The sequence below is a fragment of the Symsagittifera roscoffensis genome, chromosome 6 (genome assembly GCF_963678635.1).
Source record: "Symsagittifera roscoffensis chromosome 6, txSymRosc1.1, whole genome shotgun sequence".
In the NCBI taxonomy this organism is placed as follows: domain Eukaryota; kingdom Metazoa; phylum Xenacoelomorpha; order Acoela; family Convolutidae; genus Symsagittifera; species Symsagittifera roscoffensis.
In genome coordinates this window covers 25,748,279-25,768,107 of record NC_087067.1, presented here as the reverse complement: position 1 = coordinate 25,768,107, position 19,829 = coordinate 25,748,279, and the positions used below count along the sequence as shown (strand labels likewise).

At 36.5% G+C, this 19,829-nt stretch overlaps 3 protein-coding genes across 3 annotated transcripts in view; all 3 read right to left on the bottom strand.

Moving 5' to 3' along the window:
• Positions 1–19,829, bottom strand: part of LOC134848232 (pre-rRNA-processing protein TSR1 homolog) — a 311,724-nt gene that overhangs the window by 144,470 nt on the left and 147,425 nt on the right. The gene's annotated exons all lie outside the window — the stretch shown is intronic.
• LOC134848664 (uncharacterized) lies at positions 9,733–14,479 on the bottom strand. Its single transcript, XM_063866182.1, has 3 exons — positions 14,175–14,479; positions 12,885–13,009; positions 9,733–10,250 (listed from the first exon to the last, which is right to left on the bottom strand). The coding sequence occupies exons 1-3, from the start codon at positions 14,474–14,476 to the stop codon at positions 9,733–9,735; spliced, it is 945 nt and encodes a 314-aa protein (XP_063722252.1). The 5' UTR covers positions 14,477–14,479.
• On the bottom strand, positions 15,656–17,467 carry LOC134848282 (small ribosomal subunit protein uS12m-like). The gene is made up of 4 exons (XM_063865676.1): positions 17,395–17,467; positions 16,956–17,209; positions 16,349–16,424; positions 15,656–15,915 (listed from the first exon to the last, which is right to left on the bottom strand). The coding sequence occupies exons 1-4, from the start codon at positions 17,429–17,431 to the stop codon at positions 15,770–15,772; spliced, it is 513 nt and encodes a 170-aa protein (XP_063721746.1). The 5' UTR covers positions 17,432–17,467; the 3' UTR covers positions 15,656–15,769.

The following is a 19,829-nucleotide window of genomic DNA, read 5'->3' as shown; positions in this document are numbered from 1 at the left end:
AGCTCAGACATCGCTGAACACCATTCATTACAATGAGAAAATACGGTTATTGTTAATCATCTCGATTATCTTATGTTTTAAATAGTTTTTCTAAACTACGGGTGTTTCGATTTGGTATTTTTTCGTGAAAGCTTTATAAAAAACACCCGTTTTTGGGTGGCTTATTGGATGTTTTTTTATTTCATCTGATAGCGTTGTTTTAAGTCAGTTTTCTGGTACGAAAGGATTTTCAGGCTTCCATCTGTTAAGGATGTCTAGCTCCTGTCAAGGAAAACGTGTGCTGGGCAACGACATAGGAGAGCTCGAAAATACCAATAGGCAGCATCTCGCTAATACTTGGATTCTAGTGTACTAGACCAGAGCTAGTTGCGCGTGCTATCTGATCAAATAAAAGACCACGTTGAAGTGCGACAATTATATCAAGTTCGTATACGTAATTTTGATTAATTCTGGTTAGAGTTCGCTTTGCGCCGCTAAATATTGCCTTGTCTGTAGATGAATCAGATCATCACAGCTCATTTTGGAAAGAAATCGTTTTCTGCTAGTTTCTATACTATTGATCTCGAACCTTAATTACAAGAGGAAATGATGAAACTCTTGTACGCCTGTAAGAACCTCACTGCTGATAATGAAGAGCCTTTTACGAACAAAAACCGGACATTCTTTCAACTTCGGCGGAGACGCCGACTTTAGTTCAAGTGCCTCCAGCTTATACTGAGCGTCAGCCCTTGCCCCATGTTTTGCTCCAGTATCTAATTTTACTGCAGATATTTTTGAGTCCGATTTTAACCACGGTTATGTTGAGCAAATTGGCCAGCAAGCGTACAGATCATCCCAACCGGTATTTAATTTTTGGATTTTTTTTTTAGATTTGAGTTCTTGTACTTCGAGTGCACGTCAATTGTTGGTTTCAGTTTGTAGAACTAGTTTATTCAATTTAAATTGCCATATGTTGGATTCTTGTCAGTTTCAGTAGAGCTCGTCATTTTAAGGGAATCAACTCGGGCTTTCGGCCTCAGTAAAGCCACCGTCCAAACGCTGAAAGAATTTGTACCATGCTCATGATTTCGCAACTGAAAATGATCAGCACACCTGCAGCTGTAACCAACATGTAACTACTGCCTTTCGTACGAACGACTCTCAGCCTCAAACAGTGACTATTGAACTTGCACCGGTTTGTTATTTTAACTTTTTTCTAAAGAAATGATGAATAATTTATGCACGAATTTAGGAAGGAACTCATTACAAACAGTTTAGATCGTTTGGAGAACATTTCAGCAAAAAGCGAAGTCCGCAGCAAGACATTTTCTCTTCAAAATTTGGTGCAATTTGTTCAGTTATTGTAAACATTAGTTGTTAAAAATTCGTTTAAGCGAAAAGTTTTCAAAAGAAAGTCACTCGGTTCAAAACAAGTCAGAGTTAATTAGTTAGCTCAGACATCGCTGAACACCATTCATTACAATGAGAAAATACGGTTATTGTTAATCATCTCGATTATCTTATGTTTTAAATAGTTTTTCTAAACTACGGGTGTTTCGATTTGGTATTTTTTCGTGAAAGCTTTAAAAAATACCCGTTTTTGGGTGGCTTATTGGATGATTTTTTATTTCCTCTGATAGCGTTGTTTTAGGTCAGTTTTCTGGTACGAAAGAATTTTCAGGCTTCCATCTGTTAAGGATGTCTAGCTCCTGTCAAGGAAAACGTGTGCTGGGCAACCACATAGGAGAGCTCGAAAATACCGTTAGGCAGCATCTCGCTAATACTTGAATTCAAGTGTACTAGACCGGAGCTAGTTGAGCGTGCTATCTGATCAAATAAAAGACCACGTTGAAGTGCGACAATTATATCAAATTCGTATACGTATTTTTGATTAATTCTGGTTAGAGTTCGCTTTGCGCCGCTAAAAATTGCCTTGTCTGTAGATGAATCAGATCATCACAGCTCATTTTGGAAAGAAATCGTTTTCTGCTAGTTTCTATACTATTGATCTCGAACCTTAATTACAAGAGGAAATGATGAAACTATTGTACGCCTGTAAGAACCTCACTGCTGATAATGAAGAGCCTTTTACGAACAAAAACCGGACATTCTTTCAACTTCGGCGGAGACGCCGACTTTAGTTCAAGTGCCTCCAGCTTATACTGAGCATCAGCCCTTGCCCCATGTTTTGCTCCAGTATCTAATTTTACTGCAGATATTTCTGAGTACGATTCTAACCCCGGTGATGTTGAGCAAATTGGCCAGCAAGCGTACAGATCATCCCAACCGGTATTTAATTTTTTTGATTTTTTTTAAAGATTTGAGTTCTTGTACTTCGAGTGCACGTCAATTGTTGGTTTCAGTTTGTAGAACTAGTTTATTCAATTTAAACTGCCATATGTTGGATTCTCGTCAGTTTCAGTAGAGCTCGTCATTTTAAGGGAATCAATTTGGGCTTTCGGCCTCAATAAAGCCACTATCCAAACGCTGAAAGAGTTTGTACCATGCTCATGATTTCGCAACTCAAAATGATCAGCACACCTGGAGCTGTAACCAACATGCAACTACTGCCTTTCGTATGAACGACTCTCAGCCTCAAACAGTGACTATTATACTTGCACCGGTTTGTTATTTGAACTTTTTTCGAAAGACATGATGTATAATTTATGCACGAAATCTGATTTAAGGAAGGAATTCATTACAAACAGTTTGGATCGTTTCGAGAATTGTTTAGTAAGAAACGATAGTTCATCCGTAAAACTCAATGAGGGGTTGGAAGCTCTATGAGATCAATGGTATATAGGTCTGTTCGTCTTATAAGTCGTTGAAGTCTTTGGTACGTGCGTTCATTGCATCACAATTACTGAAAAATCAAAGCAATTAATATGATTTCTTCGCTTCACCAAAATCTGCCCGTAGGTTGGACGAGTAGAGACTCTCATAGGTAAATCAGGACCGGTTGACAACTCAAGTGAAAAAGTTGAATGAGAAGGTTGCGATTTATTGCAATTATCTGCAACTAACATGGCTAAGTAAGGACGAAAATTTAGTAAGGACGAAAAATATAAAATCTGCAGTGAACAACTGGTCATTGAGCACATGGTCTCGCCTCGGAAATCACATGGTTCACACTGCAGACGTGCCTTCCCAGAATCTTGAAAAAGTTTAGGAGCGTAAGTTAATACTTATAATTATCCCTTAAGTTAACTATATGTCGTCCTTATGTAAAACTTAAGTCGATTTGTTTTACCTTATAGACATTTCTCGGTATCTCAAAATCTTTTCTCTAAGGTAACTAAGTCATTACCAAATGTATGCTTGGTGGAAAATTGAATTCTGGTTTTTCAATGATAAGTTAATTAAAACCAAGTACGCCAACTGCCCCCTCGAGGCATATGAAGAGGCCAAGGCCAACTGCAGTCGCCTGGGACCGGAAAATATCCTGCAACTTCGGCAGGATGCCACACAACACATTGCTCGAACATAGGAGGCCTTGAATAATATTGACCAGAATATACAACAAACTGATTAGCTTCTTTTAAAAATCCAGAGGCGTAAGTCTCTGAGAAAAATTCTTTAAGAAATTTCGCCTAAAAGCTCTGTTGGCGCTTCTTTCAAACAATAGTTGCTCAGAAATCTTAGTAAATTAGAGGCAGAGTTTTACATAAAGAAAGTTCCACGCTTTTCTCAAGAGTTTAATTCCAAAGAAGTCAAACATAAGGTTTGTTGAATGGTTTCACCATTGTGGCCAACTTGTTTCACCATTGTTCAAATTCAGTTTCGCGTGAAAATTTTCATTCTTTCGTTTTAACTTATGTTTAAGATTAAAGTTTTCGTCGAGCACTCCAATGAGTTCGGTAATTTTAAATGCAGGAACTAATAAAGATTTAAGCTTGCCAGTTATTCTGGATTATTGAAACTAGAAATCTAATTTGTTGATGTGCGAATTATTTCAAAAACAATTTATATTCTCTGGCAATATTAATCTGCGTTCTCTGTTAAAAATCAAAAATAAAACATGAAAATCAAGTTGTGTTTTGGAACTTTTAAACTGGAAAAATACCGTGTTTGTGCCTGATGTTCAGTAATATACTGAAAAATTATTTTTTTTATCTTTTAACGTATGGTTTAAGTATTCAGAAACGTTATCACATCGAAGCTTAGCTATTTGCTGTGGTCGTGTTAGCTCGCTTGGTATATCCGATACGAAGTAGACCTCAGTTAGGGCGAGGAATTTTAGTTAATTTGTATTTTTTTCGTAATCAGAAATGATCTTTTTTCGTTTTTCTGATATTTTTTTCTTATTTAACTCCTACTCAAACTACTTTGTTAAATTGATTGAAAAAAGCTTTCCTGAAAATTGAATATTGTATGGTATTAGATTTTGCTCCATACACCCGTCAAGGGGTACTTTTATTCAAATTATGAAATATTTTTGTTTAAAAGCGAAAGTTTCCATCTCTCGCGCTAAGCAAGGGTTTTGCACTCGGAATCTACTTTTTTTCTTAAAATAACTTTGTTCTTAGAACGGTCATTTGTCAGTTTAATAGGAAAATTAAATGTCATTTCGGACATCTTGAACCTCAAATAAAACTACAATCAATAAGGATGTAATTAGAAAAAGAAAGTTTCGTAAATTTTTTTCAGGTTCATGGTTTTTGTCCTAAAGTCTGTCGGTTCAAATTTCACTTTTAATATTCGGCATTTTGTTTTACCTTTTTGTTTTTTGTATATTTTAAAATTTCGCGAAGTTATCTCATTTTTGTCGTACTTTTGAGGGCAAAATAAATTCGTACAGGATTAGTTTTTCCAGTATGAATCGGTCGTAAAAAAATTGAGACTTCATGAAATTGTATGACAATTGTATTGATTTTGGCACAACAGGTTTCAATCCAAAGATTGTTGCCCTTTAGTGAATGATTTCCAATTTTTTTGAGGCTGTTTAAGAACTTCATCAAAAATGAGCTTCGCCACTGTTTATTTCGTTGAAAACAAAAAAAGAAGTACGGAGCTGTGTAGCTATTTTCAGAAACCTCATTTAAACGCCGGAATCGCTGACTGAAACACCAATGTGCAAGCATTTCAGTCACTTGTGACCTACCTTGTTTTGCTTACAAAAACAAGCTCTTTTTTGTTGCAATGATGAAGGGGGTACTGTTTTTAAGTCTTACACATTAAATCAGGTACAAGCTTTTTCAATCGAAGCAAATATGAATTTTTTTTAAACATTTTTTCGGATTAATTGAGATTTCAATTAATTAGTGTATCAACACGAAAAATATGATATAGAGAATGTGGGTTGTTGTATATTTTTATCCCATGAATTCAAAAAGGGTCGAAGTATATTTTGTTTCCTAGGAGTTTCAATTGATTTGTAACCTCTTCTTCAAACTCTTACTTAACTTTTTCGAAATTAGCCAGTTTTCGTTCGTTTTCTAATTTGCTTCTCTGTCCTCTTCGAACTCTTATTCATTTTTTGCAATAACCGAGTTATCAATTATAGGGCCTACTGGGATGTCAATTCGAGGGCTGTTCAGTCAATTCAGATTTTCCTGTTTTTTTTTTAAAAATCGATTCGACTTTTTGTTGCGGTGATGAAGTGATTTTTTTTCTTCTCTGGTAGATTTTCTTCCTTTTGATTTAAACACAAAATAATTTCAAACAGGTCGTTTTAATCGGAAGAATCGGAGGTTTTAAATTTTTCGTAGTTTGAATTTTAACTTAACCAATCGATCGCCAATCAAATTATGCACAAGAATGCAGCGAGCTGTGCTTGATCATTTAAAGCATTTAAGCTAGCTTTACCCTTTTTGTTCTCAACGCTTGTTCTTTTTTTCCGATCGTCTTTTTTGTTTTCTGGTGTTGTATTTTTTAAGCTCTGTTCGCAAACTCGGGTAGGTCAGTATTAAATTTACTCAAAAAAAGTTTTACGAACAAAAAGGTTCAATGAACGTGTTGAGATACATTTTTTTATTTTGTAGAGTGCGGGTCCAGACCTGCTGAAGTGGGTAAGCGATTGTCTCATAAAAGCTTTCAAGCTCTGATTTCCGAGAATTCTACTTCGAATACTTGTAATCAAACAACGTGCAGCCTGTACCAGCCAGGATGGACCTAAAAGAATACTGCGAACTACGAAAAATACCAGACACAATAACCGATCTATCTGTTATCTAAAAAACATCACAAAGAACTTTCAGCTATTTTATGATCGGACCGATCCAGTTCATTAATTCTGACTGCCAACCGAATAAAGAATACGAGTTTTTGTCTCTGCACAAAACACTTGTTCGGTTGCGAACCTTTGTGCGGTTCCGATCTAAAAGGTTAAATTCAGAATATCATTAACTCAGCTGAGCAACTTGAGAAATAAACGGTAGAAGATGCTACTGGAGTACTGAAGCGACAGAAAAATTTCAGCAAAAACGTCCGGCAGCTATCATGCGAATGTCACGACGATTTTGCTTCAAACGCTAGCTCTGAACCAGAACAGAAAGAGGCCGTTGCGAGTAAAAGATGCAAACAGATGCACATGCGATTTGGCAGTAAACGATTTGGCAGCAAGAATAAACAGACAGAGGCCGATGCGTTTTGGGGGTGCCGGACATCAAGCCGACGGGACTTCAAGCCGAATTGTAAAATTAGGGACTTCAAGCCGAATAATTCCTTATAAAGTCGTGAAATATGAATAATTTGAAAACTTTTTTGAAGAATTTCTGAATTTCATGATCTTTCTTCCCTAGTTATTGGCGTTTGCATATAATTTGAGCCTCCAAATGATGTTTCGGAAAGTTTAAAATTAAAACATGGTTGAAGGCATTTTTCATGTTTATAATTCATGAATTTCAAAAACCGGCTGATGTTATTAACGGATGCCAATCACAAATGGTGCATTGTCATGAAAAACGCTTATCATGGACTAAACTTGCCAAAAATTTTGAAAAGCAACGTTTTACAGATGATGAAATTGTGTTTTGAGGTGCCTGTAAAGTTTTAATTTCGGCTTCAAGTCCCTTCGGCTTGAAGTCCCGTCGGCTTGTTGTCCTAGACCCGCGTTTTGGCAGTAAACATAAAAATCGAGGAGAGAAATTGAAATATTGATGAGAGAAATCGATGAACGCAACCAAGATTTGGAAGTAAAGACAACAGAACGACAATTAAACGCAACGATTGAACGCAACGAAGATTTGAAAGTAAAGACACCAGAACGACAATTAAACGCAACGATTATAACTTATGATTCAGTTGTGCAATAAGAGAACCGTGCCTCCATATTAAGTATGCTGAAAAGGCCGAAAGTTTTATCTGTGACAGTAAAGAGAACGTCAATGTAATTAGTGTTGAGGTTAGAAGTGTGTTTAGTAGCTTGGCACCTGGCTTGCCACTAACTTCACCGATTGACTAAATACACTGCGTGTTGATAGAGGTTTACGCTGTTCTCGTCAAACACCTAAAGTTAATAATTAAAATTAAAAAATGGGGAGCTGGATCAGATTATACGGGCATCTTTCGGTTTTAGAGCTGTGTCAGTACGTGACTTTGCTATGTGCGTCTGTTTGTATGTCTATTTGTGTCCGCATTCGCCTTTGTATTTGTGTCTTTATGTGTAATCATTTGTATGCCTGTGTGTTTGTATGTGGGTCTTTGTGATTATATGCGGGTCTGTACATGCGTAATTGAGTGTCTAGGCGCGTATTTCTGTGCGTGTTTTAGTGCATCTGTTTATACGTCTGTCTACGCCTATATTTGTGCGCTTTTGTATCTACCTGTACGTCGCTTTGTGCGTCTATTATGCGTCTGTCTATGAGCCTGTATATGCGTTAGTTTATAAGTACGTACACTCCTCTGTAATTGTGTCCTTATGGGTAAATGTTTGTATGCCTATGTGTGTTTGTATGTGGGTCTCTGTGATTATATGAGCGTTAGTTTATGCGTCTTTTTGTGTCCAGATAAGCCTCTATAAATGGGCCAATATGTCCGTCTGCCTGTGCGCTTCGATGTCCACATGAGCCTAAATATGTTTGTCAATATGTAAACCGATATTTGCGCCTGTCTCTATGTCTGTATACGTGCATGTCTGGGTGTCTAGGAGCGTATGTCTGTGCGCCTGTTTGTGCGTCTGTCTGTGGGTCTGTTAGTACATCCACCTGTGCGTCTGTCTGTAAGTCACTATATGCGACTGTCTCTGCGTCTCTATGTGTGTTGTTTGAACGTCTGTTTATGCGTATCTATGTATCTCTATGTGTTTCTATTCTTGGTGTTCGCATAAGCTTCTGTAAGTCTGCCTTTATGTACATCTGTCTGTGTGCATCTAACTGCGTCTGTCTCTACGTCTTAATGTGCGTCTGATTGTGCGTATGCAAGCATGCGCATCTGTTTGTGTGCCCATGTGTGCTTTTGTAAGTGTGTCAATATGTATAGCTGTATGTGCGCCTGTGTCTATGTCTGTATACGTGCGTGTCTGGGTGTCTAGGTGCGCATGTCTCTGCGTCTATTTGTGCGTCTGTTTGCGGGTCTGCATTTAGGTCTCTTTATGCACTGTCTCTGCGTCTCTTTGTGCATCTCTATATGTGCCTCTTTGTGCTTGTTTTTGCGTCTGTTTGCGTATGTCTGTGTTTCTGTCTTTTCGTCTGTTTGTGTCCGGATAATCCTCTGTAAATCTGCCTATATGTGCGTCTGTCTGTGTGCTTCTATTTCGAGTAGATAAAATTATTGACCAAATTGTCCAAAAAGATGAAACTTCTTTCTCCGTTGAAGCAATTTTTCTGAACTTTTTCCCTCAGGGAAAAACTTCATAAAAAAACAAGAAAATCATTTTAATATTTGAAAAAGTATCACATTTCCGTTAAACTAGGCTAATCTTTTTTTTTCTGCTGGAAAAATTGATTGAAATGAAATGCCTGACCCTGTTGCTTTAATTCGATTGGCTAATATCAGCCAATCAAATTCCACTGTATAAATTTTAGCTAAAGATCTTGATATTTTGGCGCCAATTAGTTTATATTGGAACCGTTTCCTTGTCCGTATGTGCCTCTGTAAGTGTGTGTTTTTTTAATTCAGCTCAAACAGACATTGCTGAGGTCACTGGTTCTCCTACCCTACGCCCACTGAGGTCACTGGTTCTCCTACCCGATGCTCGCTGAGGTCACTGGTTCTCCTACCCGATACCCGCTGAGGTCACTGGCTCTACTACCGATGCCCGCTGAGGTCACTTGTTCCCCGACCCGATGATATGACCTATAGAAGAGAAATGGGAGAAGTCTTAGAAATGTAAACAATGTAAAGATGAACATGTAAACATTTTTATGTTGTTTCATATATGCATGTTTTTAGGAAAATTTTGTTATTTTACATCTTTTAATTTGCGTTTTTCTTCCGGACATAATTAGAACGAAAAAAAATAATAGCCTAATTAGCGAACTAAAATGAATTATAATGGATTTTCTTGACAAAATAATCAATTCCAGTGCCAAAAATAATGGATTATAATAGATTATAATGGATTTTTACCTCAAAAATGATCGTCTATAATGGATTTTCTTGACACAATAATCGATTTCAGTGCCAAAAATAATGGATTCTAATCGATTATAATTGGATTTTTTCCTCAAAAATAATCAATTATAATGGCAATATAATCGATTTCGTGGCCTGAATTTTACAAGTACTGGATTCTAATGGATTAATTTTGAGTCGGAAATCCTTTATAATTGATTGAAAACCATTGGCTCTCGGTGCGGGTAGTAAATAAACAAATTAGTTTAATGACACACTAAACAAAAAATGATCGACAAAACTATCGCATAAAATTCCAAAAAATTTGATGCTTTGCTCACAGTTTGAGTCAAAAAGACCCATCAAAACATCATTCGGTAATTTGTTTACATCAAACAGACAACTATTTGATCTCTCCGTTCCACGCGCATGATCAATTTCTTCTTCAGTTAACGCTGATTCGGATTTCAGACATTCGACAGCTTGGGAAGAAACCTGGCTCAGTTTTTGATATCTTGTAGCAAAGAAAGAATCATTACACGCGACTGCAGCTTGGCTCAAAAACATGGCTCTAAGAAGGAGTCGAACTTTGATAGTATCTAGGCCAAATTGCTTTCCCTTGGTAGTTTTGGAGAGCAAGTTGAGGTCTTTGGAAGTGGCGACTGAATAGAGGGCGAAGAAGTTGTGAGGGTCATAATGAATCGTGATCAAATCTAGAGCAAATTGTTGGGCATGGCTATTCTGCATGCTCCCTAACTTTCTCCACACTTTGTAACAACCTAAACATCAAAACTTAATTGTTCATAAGCGAAGTTGATATAAGTACAAAGCTGATTTAAACTATCAGGACAAAATGAACAAAATTTGAATATTCAAACGCTCAGCTCATGCTTTTCCACAAAATATATGGCTTAGCCGTTATGCAGAAAAATTTCTTAAAACGTTTATTTTATATTACCCCTAAACTCAGATTTGGCAGGGTAGTTTTCGAGAAAATGAAAATACTCCAAAAAATGGTTGGATATTGCCCTACTGAAATTTTAGAAGGACGTAGAACGTCGAGTACAAAATCGATTAGCGGAACATTCAGCTCAAATGGGTGTAGCCGCTCTTTCAATTTGCACCACTATGTTGAACATCGGTAGTTCGACAAACATATTTTTTGCGAAAAATACAAAAAATTCCTACAACGTCTTTAAGAATAATTTCCTAAACCAAACCCCATTAATTTTCAGAATTTCTGTTTTCATCAAATAGTAACAAGACATCAATAATCCAGATTTCAAGATAAAATGCAATGAAGCACAAGCAAACCAGATATAATGCTCCAAAAGTGCCACCAAATAAACGAGCACTTTTATTTGCGCCAGAAGTTGGAAAAAAAAGTTGAGTTCGTATTGAGACATTGCTCTTCTTGTTTTATAATGTTCGTAATATGACACTAATATCAGCTGGTGTAAATATAACAAAAAAACTAGCCTTCCACCTCTCAGATTTAACTGAAGCGTCAGATGAGTCGATTTCCTTCCAACGTTTCGAACAAGAAAAGTCTAAGCCCAGATTGAACTACCTTAGCTGTTCAATAAGGTACTGGGCAGCAATAATATTATTGTTTCGACCACTACCGTAGTCGAAGGAACTTTGAATTCGAATCAGTTTTTTTCCAGCCAATTTTGACTACCTCGAGGAAATCTCGTAAATTGTGGTGCCATATTAGAGCCCTTGTGGTCATGATTCGAATTCTAAAAAGAAAACTCGACAATGTTTGTGTCCAGAAAAACCGGTTTGAACATTTTCAATTTTCAGACAGAATTAGACAAAAATTGATGACAGGCTGGCCTCCAACTTTAATCATAAAACATTAGAGGAAATTTGGGCAACGAAATTTGGGTAACGAATTTGAGCAACATCCCTAAATACCAAATTTGCCAAATTTTTAAAAAACATTCCAAAAAAAGCATTTTTAGGCACTTTTTTAAAAGTTTTGTCCAAAAAATCACGTTTTTTCGGCGCGCGCTCCCTTCTCAAAATTTATTTATATTGGCGCCTAAGGCGCCTTTAGAAAAATTTTAGGGTCGAATACATGAGGGGGAAGGGAGGGCGTCAAATCCCATCCCGCCCCCCCCCCCCTCCTAAATCCGCCACTGGCTTGGTTAATACAAATTCGATCAATTTAATCATTAGCCGATTTCCAACAAGGCCATATTTTGAGTAGGTGTTGGGCACTTTATTTCCAGGAGCTACTTTCTGTGTCTTTTTTCTGGTCTGTGTGAAACTCTGCAGCTTAATTAAAACAAATTTGCATAGTTTTCCAAACCATCCAAATTTTTGGCTTAATTATAAATTTTGGCTGATTCGGCTTGTGAAAAATGTTTGAAACGTTTTCTAATTCTAGCTAACCAGATTGAAGCAAAATAAATCCAGTTGAAAAAATTTGAAATATTGATTTTTGGGCGAAATAAATAAAAAGATCCAGAGTTCGCAATTATGTCATTTATAACTTGCGTCTTACGCAACGATTATGAAGCCATCAGTTTATTCAGCCGGCCTGTGTCCAGCAACCAAGACGACAGCTGTTAAGACGACTGTTGTCATATGACATGTCTCAATTTACAAGTTTCAACTTTCATTTGTCGTCTAAATGTCCTTTCATCTTATTCATCTAGCACTAGCTGATTTATGTAACACCGAATCAGAAGATTCCGAAAAAAGGGCGACACCTGTTATATCTGCGCACACAATCAAAAAGTATTAGTGATGAAAACCGGAAAACTTCTCACGACAAAAGGATCTCTTTGACTATTTCCCCCTTTTGCAAGCCCCCCCCCCCACGCCCCTTCAGGGATTCGACCCCCTGCCGACCCAAAGAGTCCCCCTTTGTACTATTTTGATATTTCAATACTTGGTGACCGACCCTAAAAATTTTCTAAAGGCGCCTTCCAACGGACAGAGCCAACGGACAGTTGGAAAAGAGTAATGAAAAAAAGGAAAAAAAGAAAAAAAAGAAAAAGAAAAAAAATAGGGCCTTAAAGCTCATTGAATTTCAAGAACAATTTATAATTGACACTTTTTAAATGAAATTAACTAAATTTGAGAAAAATGGATCAATAGTTAAGTTTTTAATTCGCTGGGAAATCTGAAAATTAAATTCAATTTTCGAAAATAGAAGTCAATCACGTTTTTTGTGACCTTTACACTTCTGCTGTTCGATAGTGAAGTTTACCTTCCTTTTAAAAGAGGAAATGAACTGAACTCAAAAGTCAAAAGTCAAGCCGCGAAAAATGAATTTGAGCCCAAACGGACAATTTTTAAGACTTTTCCTAAAAAACAAAGAATCATCGCGACCAATATGAGTCTTAACTACATTCATCGACTCTTAGTAACCGAACCACTTAATTAGACACGCATCCTACCTATGTAATCTTCAGGGCTTTCACAGCTGATGAGCACCTCACGTGTCAACTGTTTTGCCTTTTCGTCCATCTTCAGTTCGATGTAGCAACAGGCTTCCGTCAAGTTAGCACTGGCAATCACTATTCTGTAGAACAGAAAGACTAATATGTCACACGTATTTTCCATTTTTAGCCTCCACGACTACCACTTTTAAACTCACTGGATTAACAAGGAATTATTTAGTGAACTGTTTTTTATTCTCGAATTGATGTCGAAATGATTTTCCATGGAGCTAAGACATTTGATCCAGTTATTGTTTTTATCGTTCATTAATTTTACAAATTAAGTCTTCTCTAGTCGTCTCTAATTAAAAATATTCAAATTCGTAGTCAATTTGATGGTTTACATAGAGGCGAAGCTATGCTTCTTAAACACAAGCGAGGAAAATGCAAAAAGAGCTTTAAAAAGGCAAAACAAAACAAAATAAGAAAAAGATTAGAAATACACGTTGAAAAAAAATTGTTGAGATTAGGAGTATCACATTCTCAAATCTTCTCCACGCCCACTAGTATTTTTACCAACACTAGCCACCAATAAAGCAGCTACAGTTTCTACCAAATTTCCATTTTCATGCAGCAAACATTCGACAAATAAAACTACTTAAATGGTCCAAGTTAGAAAATCCATCCTGTTGATTAGGAGTCTCACGTCCAGGCATCTGCGCCACGGTTGTTTTCACGGGAATTTTCAAGATTTCAAAATACACTAATTAACATAGCCATCTGACAGTTGGAAAAGAGTAATGAACGCACGGAAACTTAAAAAAAACTGACTTGTTTTATGAAAAACCTTCAACTTTTGAAATTCGAACAAAAAAGTAGATGGCTTAAAGCTCTTTGAATTTGTAGAACAATTTATGAGACATTTTTTGATGAAATTAACCCAATTTGAAAAACTTTATTTCGCTGGGAAATCTGATAATTAACTTCGATTTTCGAAACTAGAAGTCAATTTCGTTTTTCGTAACCTTTGCATTTTTGCTGTCCCATAGTGGAGTTTGCCTTCCTTTTAACAAAAGAAATGAAGAGAACTCAAAAAATCAAAAGGCAAACCGCGGAAAATCAACAGTGAGCGTGAACAAATTTTAAGACTTTCCTGAAAAAAAATCACCAAGACCTATATATGAGTACTCACCTTTTTCATTGCTTTTAATGACCAACGGTTTGATGTGGAATATAATTAAAAAAGCCTATTGGACGAGACAACAAAATCTCTGGACTTTCTTTTATATAGTTTTAAACTCACCTCACCTTTTGAGATTCGGGACTCTGCGCTTGAGACTTTCAATTTCTTCGATGCACTTTTTAAACTCGTTTCTCGCAAAAGCGGCATTCGCTCTGTGCATGAGATGTGTGATCAAAGTATCCGAATTATTGTCTGCATTCGGGTCAAATCTGACTGGGTCGTCTTCGGCTTCGAACCAGAACCCGAAATGCTCTGTAGGGTCGAATAATTGATTTGTATTTTGAACAGTCCTTGCTCGCTTCTCTTCCTGGGGATACAGATCTGTGTCAATACTGAATAAACCATTATCACCTTCCCACTCTTCCATCTTAAACCTTGAAATGAAAACTGCAGCATTCCAACTTTAAACAGTCGCTCCCTTTTCGTCACATTCATCCCAAAAAGGACAACTTCGCATTGTTTTAAAATACTCGAAAATTCATAAAACTTCGAAAATTCTCAATTCAAAAGCTGTTTAAAATTTCGAGCCCTTTTAACTATTAGTACTGTCATTATTAACAACTCATGAGCAACAAATAAATATGACCGATTATTTTTTGTCGCAGGCAATCGTGTAATTTTATGCTCAAGCCTTTTCAGTCGTACTTCGAACTCTAGAAAGATTTTAGCCAAATTCTGTGTTGTATTATTATTGCTATTCAGATCATGTCAGCACTGGAGAGGTGCATGTCACCTCAAATTTGAGTGCATTTTGGAAATTGGAGAGTGCATTTTAACTACCTTCTAGCAAATGATCAATTGAACTCAAAATGTGCATTGATACTAAAAGGCATTCATATGTGCATTTATAAGTATGAATGCACTTTCTTTTGGTTTTAGAGCACTTCAAGACTTTTCCTGAAAAAAAACAATCACGACCTATAAAAGATTCTGAACTGCGGTCATTGACTCTTATTAAGCAGACAAACAATAGTCAGACAATATTTGTTGTTACGCGGAAAACTTTTCGTCTGCAAAAAAACAGGTCTTGACGGGATTCGCATCCAAGGTCGTTGTCCCAAGCATGAAAGCTACATTCTACGCTAAACAGACCAAATTAATACCAAGAGCTTGATAAACCAATCAATTAAGCTGACCAAATGATTCAGTGATTTTGTTTCAAACTTGTTAGCCCGAAAAAAGTCGATATTACGCATTGGTTTGCCAGAGATTGGTATGCACCGTTTGAATTTCATCATCACGATCATAATTCTAGATAAGCTTAAAAAAGATAGAAAAGTGACTTTTAAGAGCTACACCGATCCTTCTCATTGAAGATAATGAAAAAAGGTTCATCAATGAGAAGTTCTCAATGCAGTTATCCAACAAAGCAAGTAGTAAGACTTGATAATCATCAAAGCAAACAGATTTTTAGCGGAGTTCGTTTTTTCTTTGATTGCTTGGCTTTCAGAAGTCCTCGTTTTGGAGCATTTCGCACACTTAACAAAGGCAACATCTTCATCTGAGACCTTTCTCACAACTTAATAGTAAAGAAAGTGTGCATTTCTGATTTTCAATTTCGTAAATAAAAACACCACTGGGGGATCAAATAAAACAAAAATACATCTCAATCTTAACTTCACTGTCTCTAATTACACGGCCAGACCTTTAAGTATAACAGTTATTTTTTCTTCTTCTTGATTTTGTGTGCCGGCAAAGGACAATCCAGCTTCCCTCTGATGACTGAACAGTACACGTAGGGAACATCCTGAGGCCCTCCTCCCTGGATAAGAACCACGTTGTGCTCTTGAAGACTGTGACCGATTCCTGTAACAAAAGAGGTGAGCGGTGATTAAGAGGCTAAAATCTCCTGCTCTCAGTCGAAAGGTCGGTGGTTCGAGGCCCTCATGATACTTTGGCTAGTGAAAAGCAACAATTCCCAGCTAAGAAAATTAACCAAAATACAAAACATGCATAAACGCGTAATTTGACCTGTTCTCTTTGGAAAATGATTTCAAAAAAACTTCATTTCCAAGATCAAACAGAAACAATTAACTGATTTTTTTTGGAAGAAAATAAGAGAATTTAGGGATATATCAGTCTCTAAGTAGAATTAACAGGTGCTTGGAGTTTTGAAAATCGAAAATATCAAGGAATACTTGTGGACTCGCACATTTTGCATATTTCACAAGAAGCATGCAATGAAGATTTGTAAATTAGAAACTTGGCTCTGGATCCGTTTAAATTATCATCAACTGACCTGGTATGTAAGCATAAACGTGGCTTCCATCTGCGAGTCTCACGTATGCACACTTTCGATTGGCCGAATTGGGTTTCTGAAACATACATGTTAGGTAAGATTCAACTACCTTACTTTTCATTGGCTCACAGCTAATAAAAATTGCTAGTTTTTAGGGATGAAAACGCCTGCATGAAAGATGAAGACACAAAAAAATGAATTCGGAACAATTTCACCAATTCACAAATCCTACAGCAAGAAGTTGATCATCTCCACTAATAAACCTGTATTTCCTCTTGCTTTATTAATTAAACATAGCAAACAGACATTGGTCAAATGGAGAAGTCTCAACCCAAAAAGAAACGTTTCACTAATATTTTAAAATTTCAAAAAAAAACAGGGTTTCAAAGAAAAAACAGATCACCTCAAAGCTCCCTTCATTTAAAATAACTCAAGATCGACTTTTTTTCATAAAACTAACTCATTAGAGAAAACTGCTCATGTATTTTTTTTTATTCTGCAGGGAAATCTTTAAATAAATACCACTTTGTTCGTTATTGGAGATAGAAATTTGCCTTACTATTGACCAGCTAAATATTCGATACGAAAAAAGCAAAATCAGCCTAACCTTTGGTTTCTTGATCAGCAATTTGACTATGATTCCTTTCCTCTGTGGATTTCCCTTCATAGCATCGAACTTCTTGTGTCGCCTGTATACCGGCGGAAGTAGTGGCTTCTTGCTCACTGTGTTCAGAGTAGCCTTGGAGCAGATCTGAGTTAGATTAGGACGACGGAAGAACTGACTCGAAATCAAACCTGACAGACCAAAAATAGATGGCGAACTTTTCGTTGACTGGGCTGCATTTCCGATCACAGCTGAACCTGGAACAAAAGAAATCATTTACAACTACAATTCGGCCACTTTTTTCATACAAACAGCAAATTGAATGGAATGTTTTTGGTTTCGAACGATGAGATTTTTGATTCGTTTTTAAATATTTCATCATCTGAGATTAAAGCAACTGGACCCTTACGCTTTCGATCAAATTACACTACTGGATACTCACGCTGTTTATAACAATTTCTGATCAATGATGATAACATCTTCAATCATGTTTTAGGCATTGCTAACCTAAAAAAAAGAGTACAAGCATCAGATAAGGAAAAAATACAGAAAAATTGTCGGCTAGTCTGTGTTGCAGACTACGGTACATTGCTCTTTAGCCCTAAATTGTTTCATCGACTTCTTAAACCAGCTGTCACTTCGTTCAATTGATGTTTCTTAATCTGATTTGCACTTTAAGAACTATTTTTCAAAAGGATGAGGATTAATTATTACAAAAATTTTGAAACGGCATGGAAAATTATGACATGACGCTTTCGAAAGTTTTTTCTACAAATTTCGAGGAGTTGATTGACAGATACTCCAGCAATGCAATAAAGAAGAGCAATCAAAACTTTGATATAACATCACTGCCGTCCCGGATGTAAGACGTGACATTACTTTTTTTGTATTTATAGAAAGGTAGATTAGCTTACCACAGATTCACGTGCATCATAAGGCTCGCGGAAAATATCAGCCAAGCACGCATTTCTTCGGTTTTTGAGATTGGGCTTTTCGAAATTTCGACTTGACAAATAGACATACCATTATCGAGATCATTTTAACGTGTTGAAATTTCGGCTATTATCCACTTTTGTATTGGAAATTTTTTGAGACACTTGTGGATATTCCGAAATGACTTGTCTCGCACTGTTTTCAATATTGAGACTCATAATACCGACAATTTGGAAAGAAAGACGACTCGCAACAAAATACAACTCTCTCTTATTTTTTCATCTTCAAATATAACAAAACAAGACTGCTCGTACCAGGGCGAAGCCCTGATGTTCCGACTGCCTTTTAAGGTTTATGGAGTAGTAATAACATAAATATCATTAACAAACTAAATATAAAAAAAATGAAAATTTTTTTTTTCTAAAATTTGAAATTTTTTCCACGAAAATCATCCCCCCACACGCCATATAAACTACAAAAGATTAGATTTTGCTCCTTGTAACAAATAAATTATGGCAAATAAGCTTCTTTCAACCAATTTGGAACAATTTCTAGGACGGATTAAATCTCCGCTTACGCGTTAATAGCGCGAAATATATCTCGCGTTGATTGTCCCAAATTGGCCAAAATGGCAATCTTCAAACCCCCATAACTTTACAGGTGAAAAATGATCACAGGTGAAATATCTTTTCAAATTTAAGTGTTCAGGCACTGTTCTTTAAAATACAAGACAGCAATACCTTTTGAATGATATAAAAAAAATTCCGTCAAAAATGGCTAGTTAAAAAGTCGAAATTTGTCTGAAGAAAAAAAACCCACCCCGAGCACAAATATTCCGTTACTTTCGTATCGAAAGTCGGAACAATAAACAAGCAACAAGTACTGATTCAGGTGCATTATACCGCTCGTCCCTAAAGTAAGTGCAAGCAGTCGCTACTTACTAAGGCGGCATGTGATTAAATTCCAAACTTTGCGAGTTGTCGCTTTTTTGGAAGCGGTCTTTTTGCGAGTTGGTTTTGCTGCGAATTATCGCAGTACAGTTGAGACTGCTCTGTATATTCAGTAAGCAAACTTACCGAGCAAATCATACGACGATGAGCAGGGGAGATTTTAAGCAACACTTGCTATGCCAAAATAACGAAAAAAGAAATTTTAAAAATGACAAGTTGCAGTTGCAACAAAAACTGATTTCATTTCATTAAGCATGTTGTTAATCCGAAATTTCAACAGTTTCGATAACTAAGACAATCATAGTCTTTTCAGTCCATTTGAAGAGGTGTTTTCTGAACTATTTATCTCAAACTTGAGTACGCAAAGATGAATATAATGCAATCCCAACTTGCAATTCATAGCTGTCTTATCCTCAATAATTTCCAAATCATCTTTTCTAGTGGGAAGTTAAAATGAGTAGTTGATTTTTAAAATACAATTGAATCAGGACTGCACGCACTCTTAAATTGTTTTGACAGCGCAGATGCTTCAAGACACAGAGGCTAAGCTTCGCTTCTTAAACACTAGCGAAAACACGACAAAAAGCAGCTCTATAAAAAGCAATAAGAAAAATTAGAAATCAACCTCGAATTAGAAAAATTCGGCTAGGTGTCGGAATCGATGTGCTACCTAGAGATAATGAAACTCACGCATTAACCACTCAGCCACGGACGCTTAATAAACCACAAACACCAGCCAAAAATAAAGCAGATAATAGAAGCTATAAAATTGCCACTACTACAGATCGTAACTAAAGCAAAAAAGCCACCAAATAAGTGAGTTAGGTTAGAAAAAAGAAGGTTCGTACTGATGCACTACGCTGATAGCTAGTGTAATTATCGCAATTCGTTATATATCATTGGCACTGTTCTTATAAAAATAATCCACATTGGTGAAAACTCGACCAACAGATAAAACTTCATTCCACTGGTAAATTTGAAAAAATATGACTCC